This window comes from Nerophis ophidion, linkage group LG02, assembly GCF_033978795.1.
Source record: "Nerophis ophidion isolate RoL-2023_Sa linkage group LG02, RoL_Noph_v1.0, whole genome shotgun sequence".
Lineage (NCBI taxonomy): Eukaryota > Metazoa > Chordata > Actinopteri > Syngnathiformes > Syngnathidae > Nerophis > Nerophis ophidion.
In genome coordinates this window covers 75637162-75654757 of record NC_084612.1, presented here as the reverse complement: position 1 = coordinate 75654757, position 17596 = coordinate 75637162, and the positions used below count along the sequence as shown (strand labels likewise).

Sequence of the window (17596 nt, the reverse complement as noted above, 5' to 3'; positions counted from 1 at the left end):
GAAACTATACGAAAAAACAGAAAAAAATGTTGGTGAAAATTGCAATCGTAAACCAAATAGCCGAAAAACTGTTATTTATTATATTGTTTTGTACGAATGTCAAATTTACCTGCGGGTAGAAATAAAGAAATTCTTCAGTTTTCATTAGTTATTCGTTCCAAAACCCACATTTACGCGCTATTTTTTTTTTTTTTTTAACAAAGAATAATTACAAATTAAAATATACTATCATTTGTACCTTTTTAATTTAGGGCTCTTTCCTTAAAATAAATTATTTGACATTTCGAAGTGCTGGCACTCACAACTTTCTCTGGCCCCCATGGTTATTTTGCTTATATAATGCTTATTTTGCAATAATAGTCCACAAAGAAAAGCACATAGACCGTCCCCAATGTGTGGGATTCTTTGTTTGGGCGCCCAATTTTGCATGTAAACAAACATGTATTTATTTTTTGTAAACTAGCAATGCTGATCGTACGTTTACTGAGAAACTATACGAAAACGGGAAAAAAATGTGGGTGAAAATTGCAATCGTAAACCAAATAGCCGAAAAACTGTTATTTATTATATTGTTTTGTACGAATGTCAAATTTACCTGCGGGTAGAAATAAAGAAATTCTTCAGTTTTCATTAGTTATTCGTTCCAAAACCCACATTTACGTGCAATTTTTTTTTTTTTAACAAAGAATAATTACAAATTAAAATTTACTATCATTTGTACCTTTTTAATTTAGGGCTCTTGCCTTAAAATAAATTATTTGACATTTCGGAGTGCTGGCACTCACAACTTTCTCTGGCCCCCATGGTTATTTTGCTTATATAATGCTTATTTTGCAATAATACTCCACAAAGAAAAGCACATAGACCGTCCCCGATGTGTGGGATTCTTTGTTTGGGCGCCCAATTTTGCACGTAAACAAACATTATTTATTTTTTTTAAACTAGCAATGTTGATCGTACGTTTACTGAGAAACTATACGAAAACCGGAAAAAAATGTTGGTGAAAACTGCAATCATAAACCAAATAGCTGAAAAACTGTTATTTATTATATTGTTTTGTACAAATGTCAAATTTACCTGCGGGTAGAAATAAAGGAATTCTTCAGTTTTCATTAGTTATTCGTTCCAAAACCCGCATTTACACGTTTTTGTTTTTTTTTTAACAAAGAATAATTACAAATTAAAATTTACTATCATTTGTACCTTTTTAATTTAGGGCTCTTTCCTTAAAATAAATTATTTGACATTTCGAAGTGCTGGCACTCACAACTTTCTCTGGCCCCCGTGGTTATTTTGCTTATATAATGCTGTGATTCTTTGTTTGGGCGCCCAATTTTGCATGTAAACCAACCTTTTTTTTTTAAACGAGCAATGTTGATCGTACGTTTACTGAGAAACTATACGAAAACCTGAAAAAAATGTTGGTGAAAATTACAATCGTAAACCAAATAGCCGGGGGGAAAAAGTTTTTACTTTATTTATTATATTGTTTTGTATGAATGTCTCTAACTGTGAGCCAAATTTACCTGCGGGTAGAAATTAAGAAATCTGACTGAATATTACAAAAACGTGAAAATAATGTTTTTAAAACCAAAAATAAATTATATTTAATTTTGGTGGGGAATTAATTTCCTGTCCGACTTCGGTGTACTTGTGCGCTTACATGGTTTCTCCCTATTTTTGCCTAAAAGTGTAATAAAAGCAACAACACACAATGGACCAACCCACCAAGTCAAAGGTCATGGAGTCCTTGTCGAGGGTCTGCACGTCGGGCAGGTGAGCTTTCACCTGGGTCTTGATGTAGCACTTCTCACTGCCTGAGAAGCGAATCCCAGTGATTCCCTGCAGAAAATGTGTAGTTAACATTGCTGCCATGCAGTATTTGACCTTTTTTAAGGTCAAGGCAAGTGTTGTGTTAAAGGCCTACTGAAATGAGATGTTCTTATTTGAACGGGGATAGCAGCTCCATTCTATGTGTCATACTTCATCATTTTGTGATATTTTTGCTGAAAGGATTTAGTAGAGAACATCCACGATAAAGTTCGCAACTTTTGGTCGCTAATAAAAAAGCCTTGCCTGTACCGGAAGTAGCAGACGATGTGCGCGTGACGTCACGGGTTGTGGAGCTCCTCACACCTGAACATTGTTTACAATCATGGCCACCAGTAGCGAGAGCGATTCGGACCGAGAAAGCGACAATTTCCCCGTTAATTTGAGCGAGGATGAAAGATTCGTGGATGAGGAAAGTGAGAGTGAAGGACTAGAAAGAAAAAAAAGACTATACAGTGGGAGCGATTCAGATGTTATTAGACAAATTTACTAGGATGATTCTGGGAAAATCCCGTATCTGCTTATTGTGTTACTAGTGTTTTAGTGAGATTATATGGTCGTACCTGTACAACCTGAAGGTCGGCCCCTGCACCTTTCTTCAGCACCAGTCGACGGGTGGTGGCGATGCCGATCTCTGCCCTTTCCAAGGGACCCTCTTCGAAACACGATCTTTCGAAATGATCGCTACATAATACACTGTACTTTGTGTGTGTGGTCCAATCCAACCGTGTTCGCTTGACATCTCTGTTCCATAGTGAAGCTTGACTGTCATCTTTCGGGAATGTAAACAATGAAACACCGGCTGTGTTTGTGTTGCTAAAGGCGGCCGCAATACACCGCTTACAGCTTTCTTCTTTGACGTCTCCATTATTCATTGACCAAATTGTAAAAGATTCAGCCACACAGATGTCCAGAATACTGTGGAATTATGCGACGAAAACGCCTGTGCTGGAACAAAATGTCCTCTACAATGCGTGACGTCACACGTCATCATACCGCGACGTTTTAGCATGATACTTCCGCGCGAAATTTAAAATTGTAATTTAGTAAACTAAAGCGGCCGTATTGGCATGTGTTGCAATGTTAATATTTCATCATTGATATATAAACTATCAGACTGTGTGGTCGCTAGTAGTGGCTTTCAGTAGGCCTTTAATAGAAGGTTCATATTTCAGGCCTCCAAGGCAAATATTATTTTCTGTCCTAAAGAATTTGGAGGTAATCCTCCTTTTTTCATTGCCCCATTTAGTCTCTGTAAAGCACCAGTTCCATTGGCAGCAAAACTGGTCCGGAGCTTAATACTACCACCACCATGCTTTACGGTAGGAATGCTGTTCCTGGGATTTCTCCTCCAAACATATTGCTGGGCATTGAGGCCAAACAGCTCCATTTTTGTTTCATCCGACCACCGAACTTTCCTCCAGAAGGTCTTATCTTTGTCCATGTGATGTCAGATGGAACAAAAATGGAGCTGTTTGGCCACAATACCAAGCAACATGTTTGTTATTGTTTAATCCCAGGAACGCCATTCCTACCGTCAAGCATGGTGGTGGTAGTACTATGCTCTGGGCCTGTTTTGCGGCCAATGGAACTGGTGCTTTACAGAGAATGAAAAAGGAGGATTACCTCCAAATTCTTTAAGACAACCTAAAATGTGACGGTTCCACGCTGGAAATCACTGAAAGCGGCCCATTCTTTCGCAAATGTTTTGTAGAAACGGTCTCCATGCCTAAGTGCTTGATTCTATACACAAGTGATTAGGACACCTGATTTAAATCATTCGGCTGGGGTGGCCAAATACTTGTTGTGTATATTCTAAATATAATCAATAGGTAGAATTCACCTACTAGAGGGGATCTGGAACGTAAAAAACAATCGAGAGAAGGCTATTGTACTCAATGTTGAATCACAATTTAAAGGTCTTTCATTGAGATCTGACATTCTTAAAAGTGTTTGATGACTCACAATCTCGAAATCGTGGACCTCCACGGCCTCGTCCGCCCCGCTGCCGGTGCTGAACGTCTCCATGTTGTTTTCTGTGTCGATCTCCATCGTGCCCTCCTCCACTTTTCCATTGATGCTCATGCTGTAGTGGACATTGTAGACCTAAACACACACACACACACAATCTTGTATTTCCGAACTTCTGGGGACCTCCGAAGAATGCCTACCCCTTTAGGACCACCATTTGTGGACATTGTAGACCTAAACACACACACACACACAATCTTGTATTTCCGAACTTCTGGGGACCTCCGAAGAATGCCTACCCCTTTAGGACCACCATTTGTGGACATTGTAGACCTAAACACACACACACACACAATCTTGTATTTCCGAACTTCTGGGGACCTCCGAAGAATGCCTACCCCTTTAGGACCACCATTTGTGGACATTGTAGACCTAAACACACACACACACACACACACACAATCTTGTATTTCCGAACTTCTGGGGACCTCCGAAGAATGCCTACCCCTTTAGGACCACCATTTGTGGACATTGTAGACCTAAACACACACACACACACAATCTTGTATTTCCGAACTTCTGGGGACCTCCGAAGAATGCCTACCCCTTTAGGACCACCATTTGTGGACATTGTAGACCTAAACACACACACACACACAATCTTGTATTTCCGAACTTCTGGGGACCTCCGAAGAATGCCTACCCCTTTAGGACCACCATTTGTGGACATTGTAGACCTAAACACACACACACACACAATCTTGTATTTCCGAACTTCTGGGGACCTCCGAAGAATGCCTACCCCTTTAGGACCACCATATCTAGATATATAAATATTTGTATTTACAACATTGATAATACATACATACTATGCAAATATAGAAAAAAAAAGCTTGTTGTGAAAAATTATTTGGAATTTCACAAGAGAAAGGTCACGATTTCCCAGGAAAAACTTTCAATTTTGGCAGTCTTCTATAATAAAAGTCATCATTTTACTCAACGCAAGTCAAAAATGTGCAAGAAAAACTGAACATTTGTGCAATGTTGTGATACAAGTTGGAATTTTACTCAATTTTACAAGAAAAGCTTAACATTTTGGCAATTTTATGAAAACAAGTCAAAATTTTACTCGACAAAAGCCACAATTTTGTAAGAAAATGTCCCAATTTTGGCAATACTATAATCCATCCATTTTCTACCGCTCGTCCCTTTTTTGAGGGCGTCATTGGGGTACTGGAGCTTACCTCATCACAGGACCAACACAGATAGACGGACAACATTCACACACTAGGGACCATTTAGTGTTGCCTATCAACCTATAATGGGAATTTTACTCTGCAAAATCATGACAAAAGTCATAATTTTACTCAAAAAATTGTCAGTATTTTACAAGAACAACAAGTAAATTCGCAATATTGTGATAAAAATCAGAATTTGTATGCACAATAATTCAACAAAAAAAAACTTGACTTTGGAGCAATGTTCACAGACTCTAGTATATGGTTCTCTATTTGATGCAATGGTTTTTCCGTAATGGGACCATGATTTAGGCGGAAGGCGGCGTACACCCTGGATAAGTCGCCGCCTCATCGCAGGGCCAACACAGATAGACAGACAACATTCACACACACATTCACACACTAGGGACCATTTAGTGTTGCCAATCAACCTATAATCGGAATTTTACTTGACAAAAGTCATGATTTTACTCAAAAAATGTCACTATTTTACAAGAACAACAAGTAAATTGGCAATATTGTGATAAAAATCAGAATTTGTATGCACAATGAATCAACAAAAAAAAAATCTTGACTTTGGAGCAATGTTCACAGACTCTAGTATTTGCCTCTCAATTAGATGCAATGGTTTTTCCGTTTTGGGACCATGATTTGGGCTGAAGGCGGGGTACACCCTGGACAAGTCGCCAACTATTCGCAGGGCCAGCACAGATAGACAGACAACATTCACAACACATTCACACACTAGGGACCATTTAGTGTTGCCTATCAACCTATAATCGGAATTTTACTCGGCAAAATCATGATAGAAGTCACGATTTTACTCAAAAAAATGTCAGTATTTTACAAGAACAACAAGTAAATTCGCAATATTGCGATAAAAATCTGAATTTGTATGCACAATGAATCAACAAAAAAATCTTGACTTTGGAGCAATGTTCACGGACTCTAGTATTTGCCTCTCTATTAAATGCAATGGTTTTTTAGTATTGGGACCATGATTTAGGCGGAAGGCGGTTTACACACTGGACAAGTCGCCACCTTATCGCAGAGCCGACACGGATAGACAGACAACATTCACACACTAGGTCCAATTTAGTGTTGCCTATCAACCTATAATCGGAATTTTACTCGGCAAAATGATGACAGAAGTCACGATTTTACTCAAAAAAATGTTACTATTTTACAAGAACAACAAGTAAATTAGCAATATTGTGATAAAAATCAGAATTTGTATGCAGAATGAATCAACAAGAAAATCTTGACTTTGGAGCAATGTTCACGGACTCTAGTATATGGCTCTCTATTAGATGCAACGGTTTTTCCGTATTGGGACCATTATTTGGGCGGAAGGTGGGGTACACCCTGGACAAGTCGCCACCTCATCGCAGGGCCAACACGGATAGACAAACATTCACAACACATTCACAGACTTGGGCCCATTTAGTGTTGCCTATCAACCTATAATAGGAATTTTACTTGACAAAAGTCATGATTTTACTCAAAAATTGTCACTATTTTACAAGAACAACTAGTAAATTGGCAATATTGTGATAAAAATCAGAATTTGTATGCACAATGAATCAACAAAAAAAAAATCTTGACTTTGGAGCAATGTTCACAGACTCTAGTATTTGCCTCTCAATTAGATGCAATGGTTTTTCCGTTTTGGGACCATGATTTGGGCTGAAGGCGGGGTACACCCTGGACAAGTCGCCAACTATTCGCAGGGCCAGCACAGATAGACAGACAACATTCACACTCACATTCACACACTAGGGACCATTTAGTGTTGCCTATCAACCTATAATCGGAATTTTACTCGGCAAAATCATGATAGAAGTCACGATTTTACTCAAAAAAATGTCAGTATTTTACAAGAACAACAAGTAAATTCGCAATATTGCGATAAAAATCAGAATTTGTATGCACAATGAATCAACAAAAAAATCTTGACTTTGGAGCAATGTTCACGGACTCTAGTATTTGCCTCTCTATTAGATGCAATGGTTTTTTAGTATTGGGACCATGATTTGGGCGGAAGGCGGTTTACACACTGGACAAGTCGCAGAGACAACATTCACACTCACATTCACACACTAGGTCCAATTTAGTGTTGCCTATCAACCTATAATCGGAATTTTACTCGGCAAAATGATGACAGAAGTCACGATTTTACTCAAAAAAATGTCAGTATTTTACAAGAACAACAAGTAAATTAGCAATATTGTGATAAAAATCAGAATTTGTATGCACATTGAATCAACAAAAAAATATTGACTTTGGAGCAATGTTCACGGACTCTAGTATATGGCTCTCTATTAGATGCAATGGTTTTTCCGTATTCCGTATCGTACACCCTGGACAAGTCGCCACCTCATCACAGGGCCAACACGGATAGACAGACAACATTCACACTCACATTCACACACTAGGGACCATTTAGTGTTGCCAATCAACCTATAATCGGAATTCTACTCGGCAAAATCATGACAAATGTCATAATTTTACTCAAAAAAATGTCAGTATTTTACAAGAACAACAAAAAAATTGGCAATAATCAGAAAAAAAATCCTGACTTTGGAGCAATGTTCACAGACTCTAGTATTTGGCTTTCTACAAGATACAATGTTTTTTTTGTATTGGGACCATGATTTCGGTCCTAACTTTTTCACCGGTCCTCACATGGACGGTACTTTTCCTTGTGGGTGTCTCAAGAAGGGTGGAAATACAAGAAATTCTTCAGTTTTCATTAGTTATTCGTTCCAAAACCCACATTTACGCGCTTTTTTTTAACAAAGAATAATTACACATTGAAATTTACTATCATTTGTACCTTTTTAATTTAGGGCTCTTGCCTTAAAATAAATTATTTGACATTTCGAAGTGCTGGCACTCACAACTTTCTCTGGCCCCCATGGTTATTTTGCTTATATAATGCTTATTTTTGCAATAATACTCCACAAAGAAAAGCACATAGACCGTCCCCAATGTGTGGGATTCTTTGTTTGGGCGCCCAATTTTGCACGTAAACAAACATGTATTTATTTTTTTAAACTAGCAATGTTGATCGTACGTTTACTGAGAAACTATACAAAAAAACAGAAAAAAATTTTGGTTAAAATTGCAATCGTAAACCAAATAGTCGAAAAATTGTTATTTATTATATTGTTTTGTACGAATGTCAAATTTACCTGCGGGTAGAAATAAAGAAATTCTTCAGTTTTCATTAGTTATTCGTTCCAAAACCCACATTTACGCGCTATTTTTTTTTTTTTTAAACAAAGAATAATTACAAATTAAAATTTACTATCATTTGTACCTTTTTTAATTTAAGGCTCTTGCCTTAAAATAAATTATTTGACATTTCGAAGTGCTGGCACTCACAACTTTCTCTGGCCCCCATGGTTATTTTGCTTATATAATGCTTATTTTGCAATAATAGTCCACAAAGAAAAGCACATAGACCGTCCCCAATGTGTGGGATTCTTTGTTTGGGCGCCCAATTTTGCATGTAAACAAACATTTTTTTTACTTTTTTTAAACTAGCAATGTTGATCGACCGTTTACTGAGAAACTATACAAAAACCGGAAAAAAATGTTGGTGAAAATTGCAATCGTGAACCAAATAGCCGAAAAACTGTTATTTATTATATTGTTTTGTACGAATGTCAAATTTACCTGCGGGTAGAAATAAAGAAATTCTTCAGTTTTCATTAGTTATTCGTTCCAAAACCCACATTTACGCGCTATTTTTTTTTTTTTTTAACAAAGAATAATTACAAATTAAAATTTACTATCATTTGTACCTTTTTAATTTAGGGCTCTTGCCTTAAAATAAATTATTTGACATTTCGAAGTGCTGGCACTCACAACTTTCTCTGGCCCCCATGGTTATTTTGCTTATATAATGCTTATTTTGCAATAATAGTCCACAAAGAAAAGCACATAGACCGTCCCCAATGTGTGGGATTCTTTGTTTGGGCGCCCAATTTTGCATGTAAACAAACATTTTTTTTACTTTTTTTAAACTAGCAATGTTGATCGACCGTTTACTGAGAAACTATACAAAAACCGGAAAAAAATGTTGGTGAAAATTGCAATCGTGAACCAAATAGCCGAAAAACTGTTATTTATTATATTGTTTTGTACGAATGTCAAATTTACCTGCGGGTAGAAATAAAGAAATTCTTCAGTTTTCATTAGTTATTCGTTCCAAAACCCACATTTACGCTCTATTTTTTTTTTATTAACAAAGAATAATTACAAATTAAAATTTACTATCATTTGTACCTTTTTAATTTAGGGCTCTTGCCTTAAAATAAATTATTTGACATTTCGAAGTGCTGGCACTCACAACTTTCTCTGGCCCCCATGGTTATTTTGCTTATATAATGCTGTGATTCTTTGTTTGGGCGCCCAATTTTGCATGTAAACCAACCTTTTTTTTTTTTTTTTTTTTAAACGAGCAAAATTGATCGTACGTTTACTGAGAAACTGTACGAAAACCGGTACTTTTCCTTGTGGGTGTCTCAAGAAGGGTAGAAATACAAGAACACACACGCCGGGTTTTAGAATGGCATCTAAGGTATGAGAGTCACCCTTTAGCCTGCCGTCTTTTAGCACCACTTGCCCAATTTCTCCTGTCTTCCCCACACAAGGTTTGCACTCAAACGTGAAGGATTTCTTGCTAAAGTCTGTGTTTTCCTAACAAAAACACCCCATAAGCTAACTGATGATTGGAAAACCATGTTGCAATTGTAAGAATAGTTTGAATGTTGGAATGTTGAAGAATTTCCAGGAAAACGGGAATTTGGTTCGGAACTTGGGAAAGTCTTAGTCTGAATGTCCAGGATGAATGGAATGTGTTGATGTTGGAATGGTTTGAATAGGTGGAAAAATGTGGGGAAATTGTGCAACTTGGAAAAATGTTCCATTCATTTCAATGCCACCTTCCTGGAAATTTGGGAATTTTGGGAAAAGCGAGATTTAAAAAAAAAATGAATGAGCTGTTATGGTTTGTGTTTGAATTGTTTAAATCGGGCAAGAAATGTTGAATCACGATCAGCTACTTGGGTCATGTCATATTCTGTTTTTGTTCCATCTTTGTATTGTGTTCTGTTATTTGACTTCCTTAGTTCCTGGTGGCACTTCCTGTTCTGTTCCGCCTTTTGCTTTTAGACGCGCACCTGCCTCTTAATGACTCTCCTTATTTAAAGCCTGCCTTTTTCGTTACTCGCTCTCGGAATCTGGTTTGTATTTGATGCAACAGGTGACGTCGCTTGTGGTAAAAGACTTTGTGTACTTTAGTTTCCCCGCTATTCCCTTGCTTGTCCCTAGCTCTCATGCTAGCGCTTTTTTTGTACGTTTTGTTGTTAGTGCCTTGTGCAAGTGTTTTCTGTTGCTAGTCTGTTCTTAGTTGGTTTTGTTAGTGATAATAAATCATCATTTTCTACCTTCACGCTGTGTCCATCTCCGACTGCATCCACGAGAGAACAAACCCGCACCACGATGCTTGTTAAGCGTCACAGAATTTCGGGAAAATATGGAAATTTTTCTTGAACTTGGAAAAACGGTAGTTTGAATTTCCAAAATGGTTTGAATGAGTTGAAGAATGTGGGAATTGTTGAAGTTTGAAAAATGGCTAATTCATTTTGAATGGGGAAATGCATAAAAAAAAGGGAATTATGGGAAATACGGGAATTTTTTTTCTTAGAATTCTTTAATTAGAGCACACAATTCCTGAACAGGCTGAATATTTTGAAGTTGGAACCGTTTGAATCGTATGAAAAATGCGGGAGTTGTGGAACTTTGAAAAATGTTCCATTTCCGAAAAATTGAGAATTTTGAAAAGAGCGGGAATTTTTTTGAGAATGGTTAAAAAAAAACAAAAAAAAAAACTTGAATGATCGGAGTGAGTTGAAATTGTTGGTGTTGAAATTTTTCAAATCGGGGGAGAAATGTCGAAATTGAGAAATGGTATTACGGAAATCCTGGAATTTTGGGAAAACCGGGAATTTTTCTAGTTCGAAAAACAATTTCGTTTTTGTCTTGATTAAGAGGAATATTTTGACGGTGGAACGGTTGAAATGCGTTGAAAAATGTGGAAGGAGTAGTCGCCAGAAAAAAGGGTGGAAATAGGGCTTTGGAAAATCTGAAAAATCCTGGAATTTTTGTCAACTTAGAAAAATGATAATTTGAATTTCCAGAATGTTGGATTGTGTTAAAGGTGGAATGGTTTGAATAGGTCGAAAAATGTGGAAATGGCAAAGGGTTGAAAAATGGCCAATTCATTTTGAATGGGGAAATGCATAAAAAAAAGGGAATTATGGGAAATACGGAAATTTTTTTTCTTAGAATTCTTTAATTAGAGCACACAATTCCTGAACAGGCTGAATATTTTGAAGTTGGAACAGTTTGAATCGGATGAAAAATGCGGGAGTTGTGGAACTTTGAAAAATGTTCCATTTCCGAAAAATTGAGAATTTTGAAAAGAGCGGGAATTTTTTTGAAAATGGTTAAAAAAAAACAAAAAAAAAACTTGAATGATCGGAGTGAGTTGAAATTGTTGGTGTTGAAATTTTTCAAATCAGGGGAGAAATGTTGAAATTGAGAAATGGTATTACGGAAATCCTGGAATTTTGGGAAAACCGGGAATTTTTCTAGTTCGAAAAACAACTTCGTTTTTGTCTTGATTAAGAGGAATATTTTGACGGTGGAACGGTTGAAATGCGTTGAAAAATGTGGAAGGAGTAGTCGCCAGAAAAAAGGGTGGAAATAGGGCTTTGGAAAAGCAGAAATTCTGAAAAATCCTGGAATTTTTTGGAATTTAGAAAAATGATAGTTTGAATTTCCAGAATGTTGGATTGTGTTAAAGGTGGAATGGTTTGAATAGGTCGAAAAATGTGGAAATGGCAAAGGGTTGAAAAATGGCCAATTCATTTTGAATGGAGAAATGCATAAAAAAAAGGGAATTATGGGAAATACGGGAATTTTTTTTTCTTAGAATTCTTTAATTAGAGCACACAATTCCTGAACAGGCTGAATATTTTGAAGTTGGAACAGTTTGAATCGGATGAAAAATGCGGGAGTTGTGGAACTTTGAAAAATGTTCCATTTCCGAAAAATTGAGAATTTTGAAAAGAGCGGGAATTTTTTTGAAAATGGTTAAAAAAAAAAAAAAAACTTGAATGATCGGAGTGAGTTGAAATTGTTGGTGTTGAAATTTTTCAAATTGGAGGAGAAATGTTGAAATTGAGAAATGGTATTACGGAAATCCTGGAATTTTGGGAAAACCGGGAATTTTTCTAGTTCGAAAAACAATTTCGTTTTTGTCTTGATTAAGAGGAATATTTTGACGGTGGAACGGTTGAAATGCGTTGAAAAATGTGGAAGGAGTAGTCGCCAGAAAAAAGGGTGGAAATAGGGCTTTGGAAAAGCAGAAATTCTGAAAAATCCTGGAATTTTTGGGAACTTAGAAAAATGATAGTTTGAATTTCCAGAATGGTGGATTGTGTTAAAGGTGGAATGGTTTGAATAGGTCGAAAAATGTGGAAATGGCAAAGGGTTGAAAAATGGCCAATTCATTTTGAATGGGGAAATGCATAAAAAAAAGGGAATTATGGGAAATACGGGAATTTTTTTTTTTGAATTCTTTAATTAGAGCACACAATTCCTGAACAGGCTGAATATTTTGAAGTTGGAACAGTTTGAATCGGATGAAAAATGCAGGAGTTGTGGAACTTTGAAAAATGTTCCATTTCCAAAAAATTGAGAATTTTGAAAAGAGCGGGAATTTTTTTGAAAATGGTTAAAAAAAAAAAAAAAAACTTGAATGATCGGAGTGAGTTGAAATTGTTGGTGTTGAAATTTTTCAAATCGGGGGAGAAATGTTGAAATTGAGAAATGGTATTACGGAAATCCTGGAATTTTGGGAAAACCGGGAATTTTTCTAGTTCGAAAAACAATTTCGTTTTTGTCTTGATTAAGAGGAATATTTTGACGGTGGAACGGTTGAAAAATGTGGAAGGAGTAGTCGCCAGAAAAAAGGGTGGAAATAGGGCTTTGGAAAAGCAGAAATTCTGAAAAATCCTGGAATTTTTTGGAACTTAGAAAAATGATAGTTTGAATTTCCAGAATGTTGGATTGTGTTAAAGGTGGAATGGTTTGAATAGGTCGAAAAATGTGGAAATGGCAAAGGGTTGAAAAATGGCCAATTCATTTTGAATGGGGAAATGCATAAAAAAAAGGGAATTATGGGAAATACGGGAATTTTTTTTTCTTAGAATTCTTTAATTAGAGCACACAATTCCTGAACAGGCTGAATATTTTGAAGTTGGAACAGTTTGAATCGGATGAAAAATGCGGGAGTTGTGGAACTTTGAAAAATGTTCCACTTCCGAAAAATTGAGAATTTTGAAAAGAGCGGGAATTTTTTTGAAAATGGTTAAAAAAAACAAAAAAACTTGAATGATCGGAGTGAGTTGAAATTGTTGGTGTTGAAATTTTTCAAATCGGGGGAGAAATGTTGAAATTGAGAAATGGTATTACGGAAATCCTGGAATTTTGGGAAAACCGGGAATTTTTCTAGTTCGAAAAACAATTTAGTTTTTGTCTTGATTAAGAGGAATATTTTGACGGTGGAACGGTTGAAATGCGTTGAAAAATGTGGAAGGAGTAGTCGCCAGAAAAAAGGGTGGAAATAGGGCTTTGGAAAAGCAGAAAATCTGAAAAATCCTGGAATTTTTTGGAACTTAGAAAAATGATAGTTTGAATTTCCAGAATGTTGGATTGTGTTAAAGGTGGAATGGTTTGAATAGGTCGAAAAATGTGGAAATGGCAAAGGGTTGAAAAATGGCCAATTCATTTTTGAATGGGAAAAATGTCCCAGAAAACCTGAAATTCTGGGAAATCTGGGAGTTTTTGGAACTTGTCAAGGTAAAGCCTGCTTTGGAGCGTTCACACAATTCAACAATGAAGCATTTGCACGGAAATCCCATGACAGCACCCCCGTTACCCCAATTTAAAAGTTATTTTTGTCTCTTTGTACTTCCTGTTTCCGCTTTGTAAAATCTGCGGCTGTACCTTGTCTCAAGTCTGTTTTCTTTTGAGCCGTATTTCTGTTCTTGTCATCCTAGTCCGGTCACGTCAGTGCGGCCGGATTCAAAATTGACGTCGGAAAAGTTTTTTTTTTTACAAGTGAGTGTCATTTACAAGGGACTGCAGTGCCTGGAGGAGGTCGAGTGAGGAAAAATGAGCCGCTCCTAACTTGGAAAAGCCAAACTAACTGTTGTCTATTCCTCCTTCCTGTCTCTGGGTGTGTGCTAAGTCAGGACAGCACACCTTTTGACCATAAAAGGAGATTTTCGTGTGTAAGTGTCTGGAAAGACAACATATGTACAGTAGCTCGTATCTCAGATTAAGCATTAAGCTAAAAATGTAGTGTCTTCTCCAGGATAGGGCTGTCCCCTTTGCAGTTTGAACGTCCGAAAATAAAAAATGTGCAAAATAAAACGCAAAACGGGGCTACCGAATCGGTGATGAGTGTCGATAAATCACATTGCGTGTGCTAAGTAATGCAAAAGCTGCAAAGGCCCGATCGGAATTGCGCCGTTAAAAATGTATTCTGCCATCTCAATCGCTTTTTGAGGCTCTTGATGTATACAAAAACTCCCCGATTTTTGCAAGCTTTTTTAGTCTGAAAAAAAAAAAAATCTATATTTTCGTGATCACGTACACAACATTTTAAAATTGACTACGTAGCATTCCCTAGAAATTAAAAAAAAAATAAAACTCTGCCCCTGCCACCGGGTTTACGTTCCGTCCCCGGAATCGCTGGGGACGTCATAAAAGTCTCAAGAAGCCATATTTTTAAAAAACAAACAGGAAGTCGGCCGTCCCGTTTTCTATCAACCATTTTTCGTCCAAAAACGGGTCGTACTTTTTAACGAAATCCTCGGGACTTGGACCAAAATGCTACGATTAAATTTGACATTTACTACAAATATAGGCGATGATAAATTGCCAAGAAATTTCGCCCACGCCATGGGATGGCACCAAAATTTTAACATTTGTTACCCGGTTCTGCAAACCCAGATCTTGATTCCAATTTGGTACAAATGATGATGATGATGATGATGACATCCTGATGTGCCGGATGGGTCAGTGACTGGTCAAACCCCTTCCTAGTGGGCGGGGCCTGTGGGCGAAAACTGCTCCTCGACATCAACCATCAAACAGTCATTAATTTAATTTAAATAATCATCTCTCTTTCCAAACTAATATGCGGCTTAAAGATCTGGAATTGATCGTGACTTGCGGTGCCAATATTGCCCCCTTGTGGTCAAAAATGATAAGAGCTACAACTTCCTTCCACATGGTCCGATTTTCTTAAAATATTTGCGAGTAAATCTCGACTTTGGGTGGGTCGCCAACGTACGACTACTGTGGTGCCAATATGGACCCCTTGTGGTGGAAAATTATAACGCTCATAACTTACTTACACATGCTCAGATTTTCTTGAAATATTTGTGAGTAAATCTCGACTCTGGGTAGGACGCCAACGCACGACTACTGTTGTGCAAAATCGCCCCCTTGTGGTGGACAATTCTAATCGCTACAACTTCCTTCCACATGCTCCGATTTTCTTGACATTTTTGCGAGTAAATCTCGAATCTGAGTGGGACGCCAACGCATGACTACTGTGGTGTCAGAATCGCCCCCTTGTGGTAGGAAATTATAACAGCTACAACTTCCTTCCACATGCTCCGATTTTCTTGAAATATTTGCGAGTAAATCTCGACTCTGGGTAGGAGGCTAACGGACGCCTACTGCGGTGCCAATATTGCCCCCTTGTGGTCGAAAATGATAACAGCTACAACTTCCTTCCACATGGTCCGATTTTCTCGAAATATTTGCGAGTAAATCTCGACTTTGGGTAGGACGCCAACGCACGACTACTGTGGTGCCAATATGGACCCCTTGTGGTGGAAAATTATAACGCTCATAACTTACTTACACATGCTCCAATTTTCTTTAAATTTTTGTGAGTAAATCTCGACTCTGGGTGGGACGCCAACGAACAACTACTGTGGTGACAATATCGACCCCTTGTGGTGGATAATTATAACGGTCATAACTTAATTTGACATGCTCCGATTTTCTTAAAATATTTGCGAGTAAATCTCGACTCTGGGTAGGACGCCAACGCACGGCTACTGTGGTGCCAATATGGACCCCTTGTGGTGGAAAATGTTAATGCTCATAACTTCCAATTTTCTTGAAATATTTGCAAGTAAATCTCGACTCTGGGTGGGACACCAACGAACAACTACTGTGGTGACAATATCGACCCCTTGTGGTGGAAAATTATAACGCTCATAACTTACACATGCTCCGATTTTCTTAAAATATTTGCGAGTAAATCTCGACTCTGGGTGGGTCGCCAATGCACGACTACCGTGGTGCCAATATCGACCCCTTGTGGTGGAAAATGTTAATGCTCATAACTTCCAATTTTCTTGAAATATTTGCGATTAAATCTCGACTCTGGGTAGGACACCAACGAACAACTACTGTGGTGACAATATCGACCCCTTGTGGTGGAAAATTGTAACGCTCATAACTTACTTACACATTCGTCGATTTTCTCGAAATATTTGCGAGTAAATCTCGACTTTGGGTAGGACGCCAACGCACGTCTACTGTGGTGCCAATATGGACCCCTTGTGGTGGAAAATTGTAACGCTCATAACTTACTTACACATTCGTCGATTTTCCTGAAATATTTGTGAGTAAATCTCGACTTTAGGTAGGACGCCAACGAACAACTACTGTGGAAACAATATGGACCCCTTGTGGTGGACAATTATAACGGTCATACACTGATAACAGCTACAACTTCCTTGCTCATGGTCCGATTTTCTTGAAATATTTGCAAGTAAATCTCGACTTTGGGTGGGACACCAACGCACGTCTACTGTGCTGCCAGAATCGCCTCCTTGTGGTGGAAAATTATAACGCTCATAACTTCCTTCCACACGCTCCAACCTTCCCGAATTTTTTGATGGTGGGTCGGGGCTTAGGGTAGGACGTGACCGCATGCGTTTCCCGAGTTTTGTATTTGCATTATCGCCGCCCAGAATTCTGGCTGCTCTGATGATCGGCATATATTTTGCGTATCAATGAAAACCGAGGCGCAAAACGGATCGCACGCCTTCTTACTTGACGGACCCGATCCACTTTGCACACGTTTCGTAGATCGGCTTTTCGCTTGTTTTAGCCCTGATTGGAGCCCTCAACCAGGACTGGAAGGAGCTTGGCGTGTGGATTTCTCCACTTCCTTCACTTTCCTTTTCTTTGACGCACTGCCATCAGAAAAGTCACACTGGAGTTCGGAAGGTAACTAAAAAGCCGTCAGCCCTATAGTTCCAATCTCTGGTGATGGGTCTCCTTAACCTCTTAAGGCCCGAGCTGTTTGTTTACATGCTTTTTTTTTCTTTGCTATTTAGGCTTATTGGACCCTAATTAGAGTAAAAATTAAGAGTCATCTTTTGATA

At 37.9% G+C, this 17596-nt stretch overlaps 1 protein-coding gene across 1 annotated transcript in view; it reads right to left on the bottom strand.

Annotated features, from left to right (window-relative positions):
- Window positions 1-17596, bottom strand: part of LOC133545543 (leukocyte cell-derived chemotaxin 1-like) — a 53129-nt gene that overhangs the window by 34570 nt on the left and 963 nt on the right. The window contains exons 3-4 of the mRNA XM_061891250.1: window positions 3796-3936; window positions 1729-1842 (exon numbers count right to left, since the gene is read on the bottom strand). Coding sequence (XP_061747234.1) covers window positions 1729-1842; window positions 3796-3936 — 255 coding nt within the window. The remainder of the gene's footprint in view (window positions 1-1728; window positions 1843-3795; window positions 3937-17596) is intronic.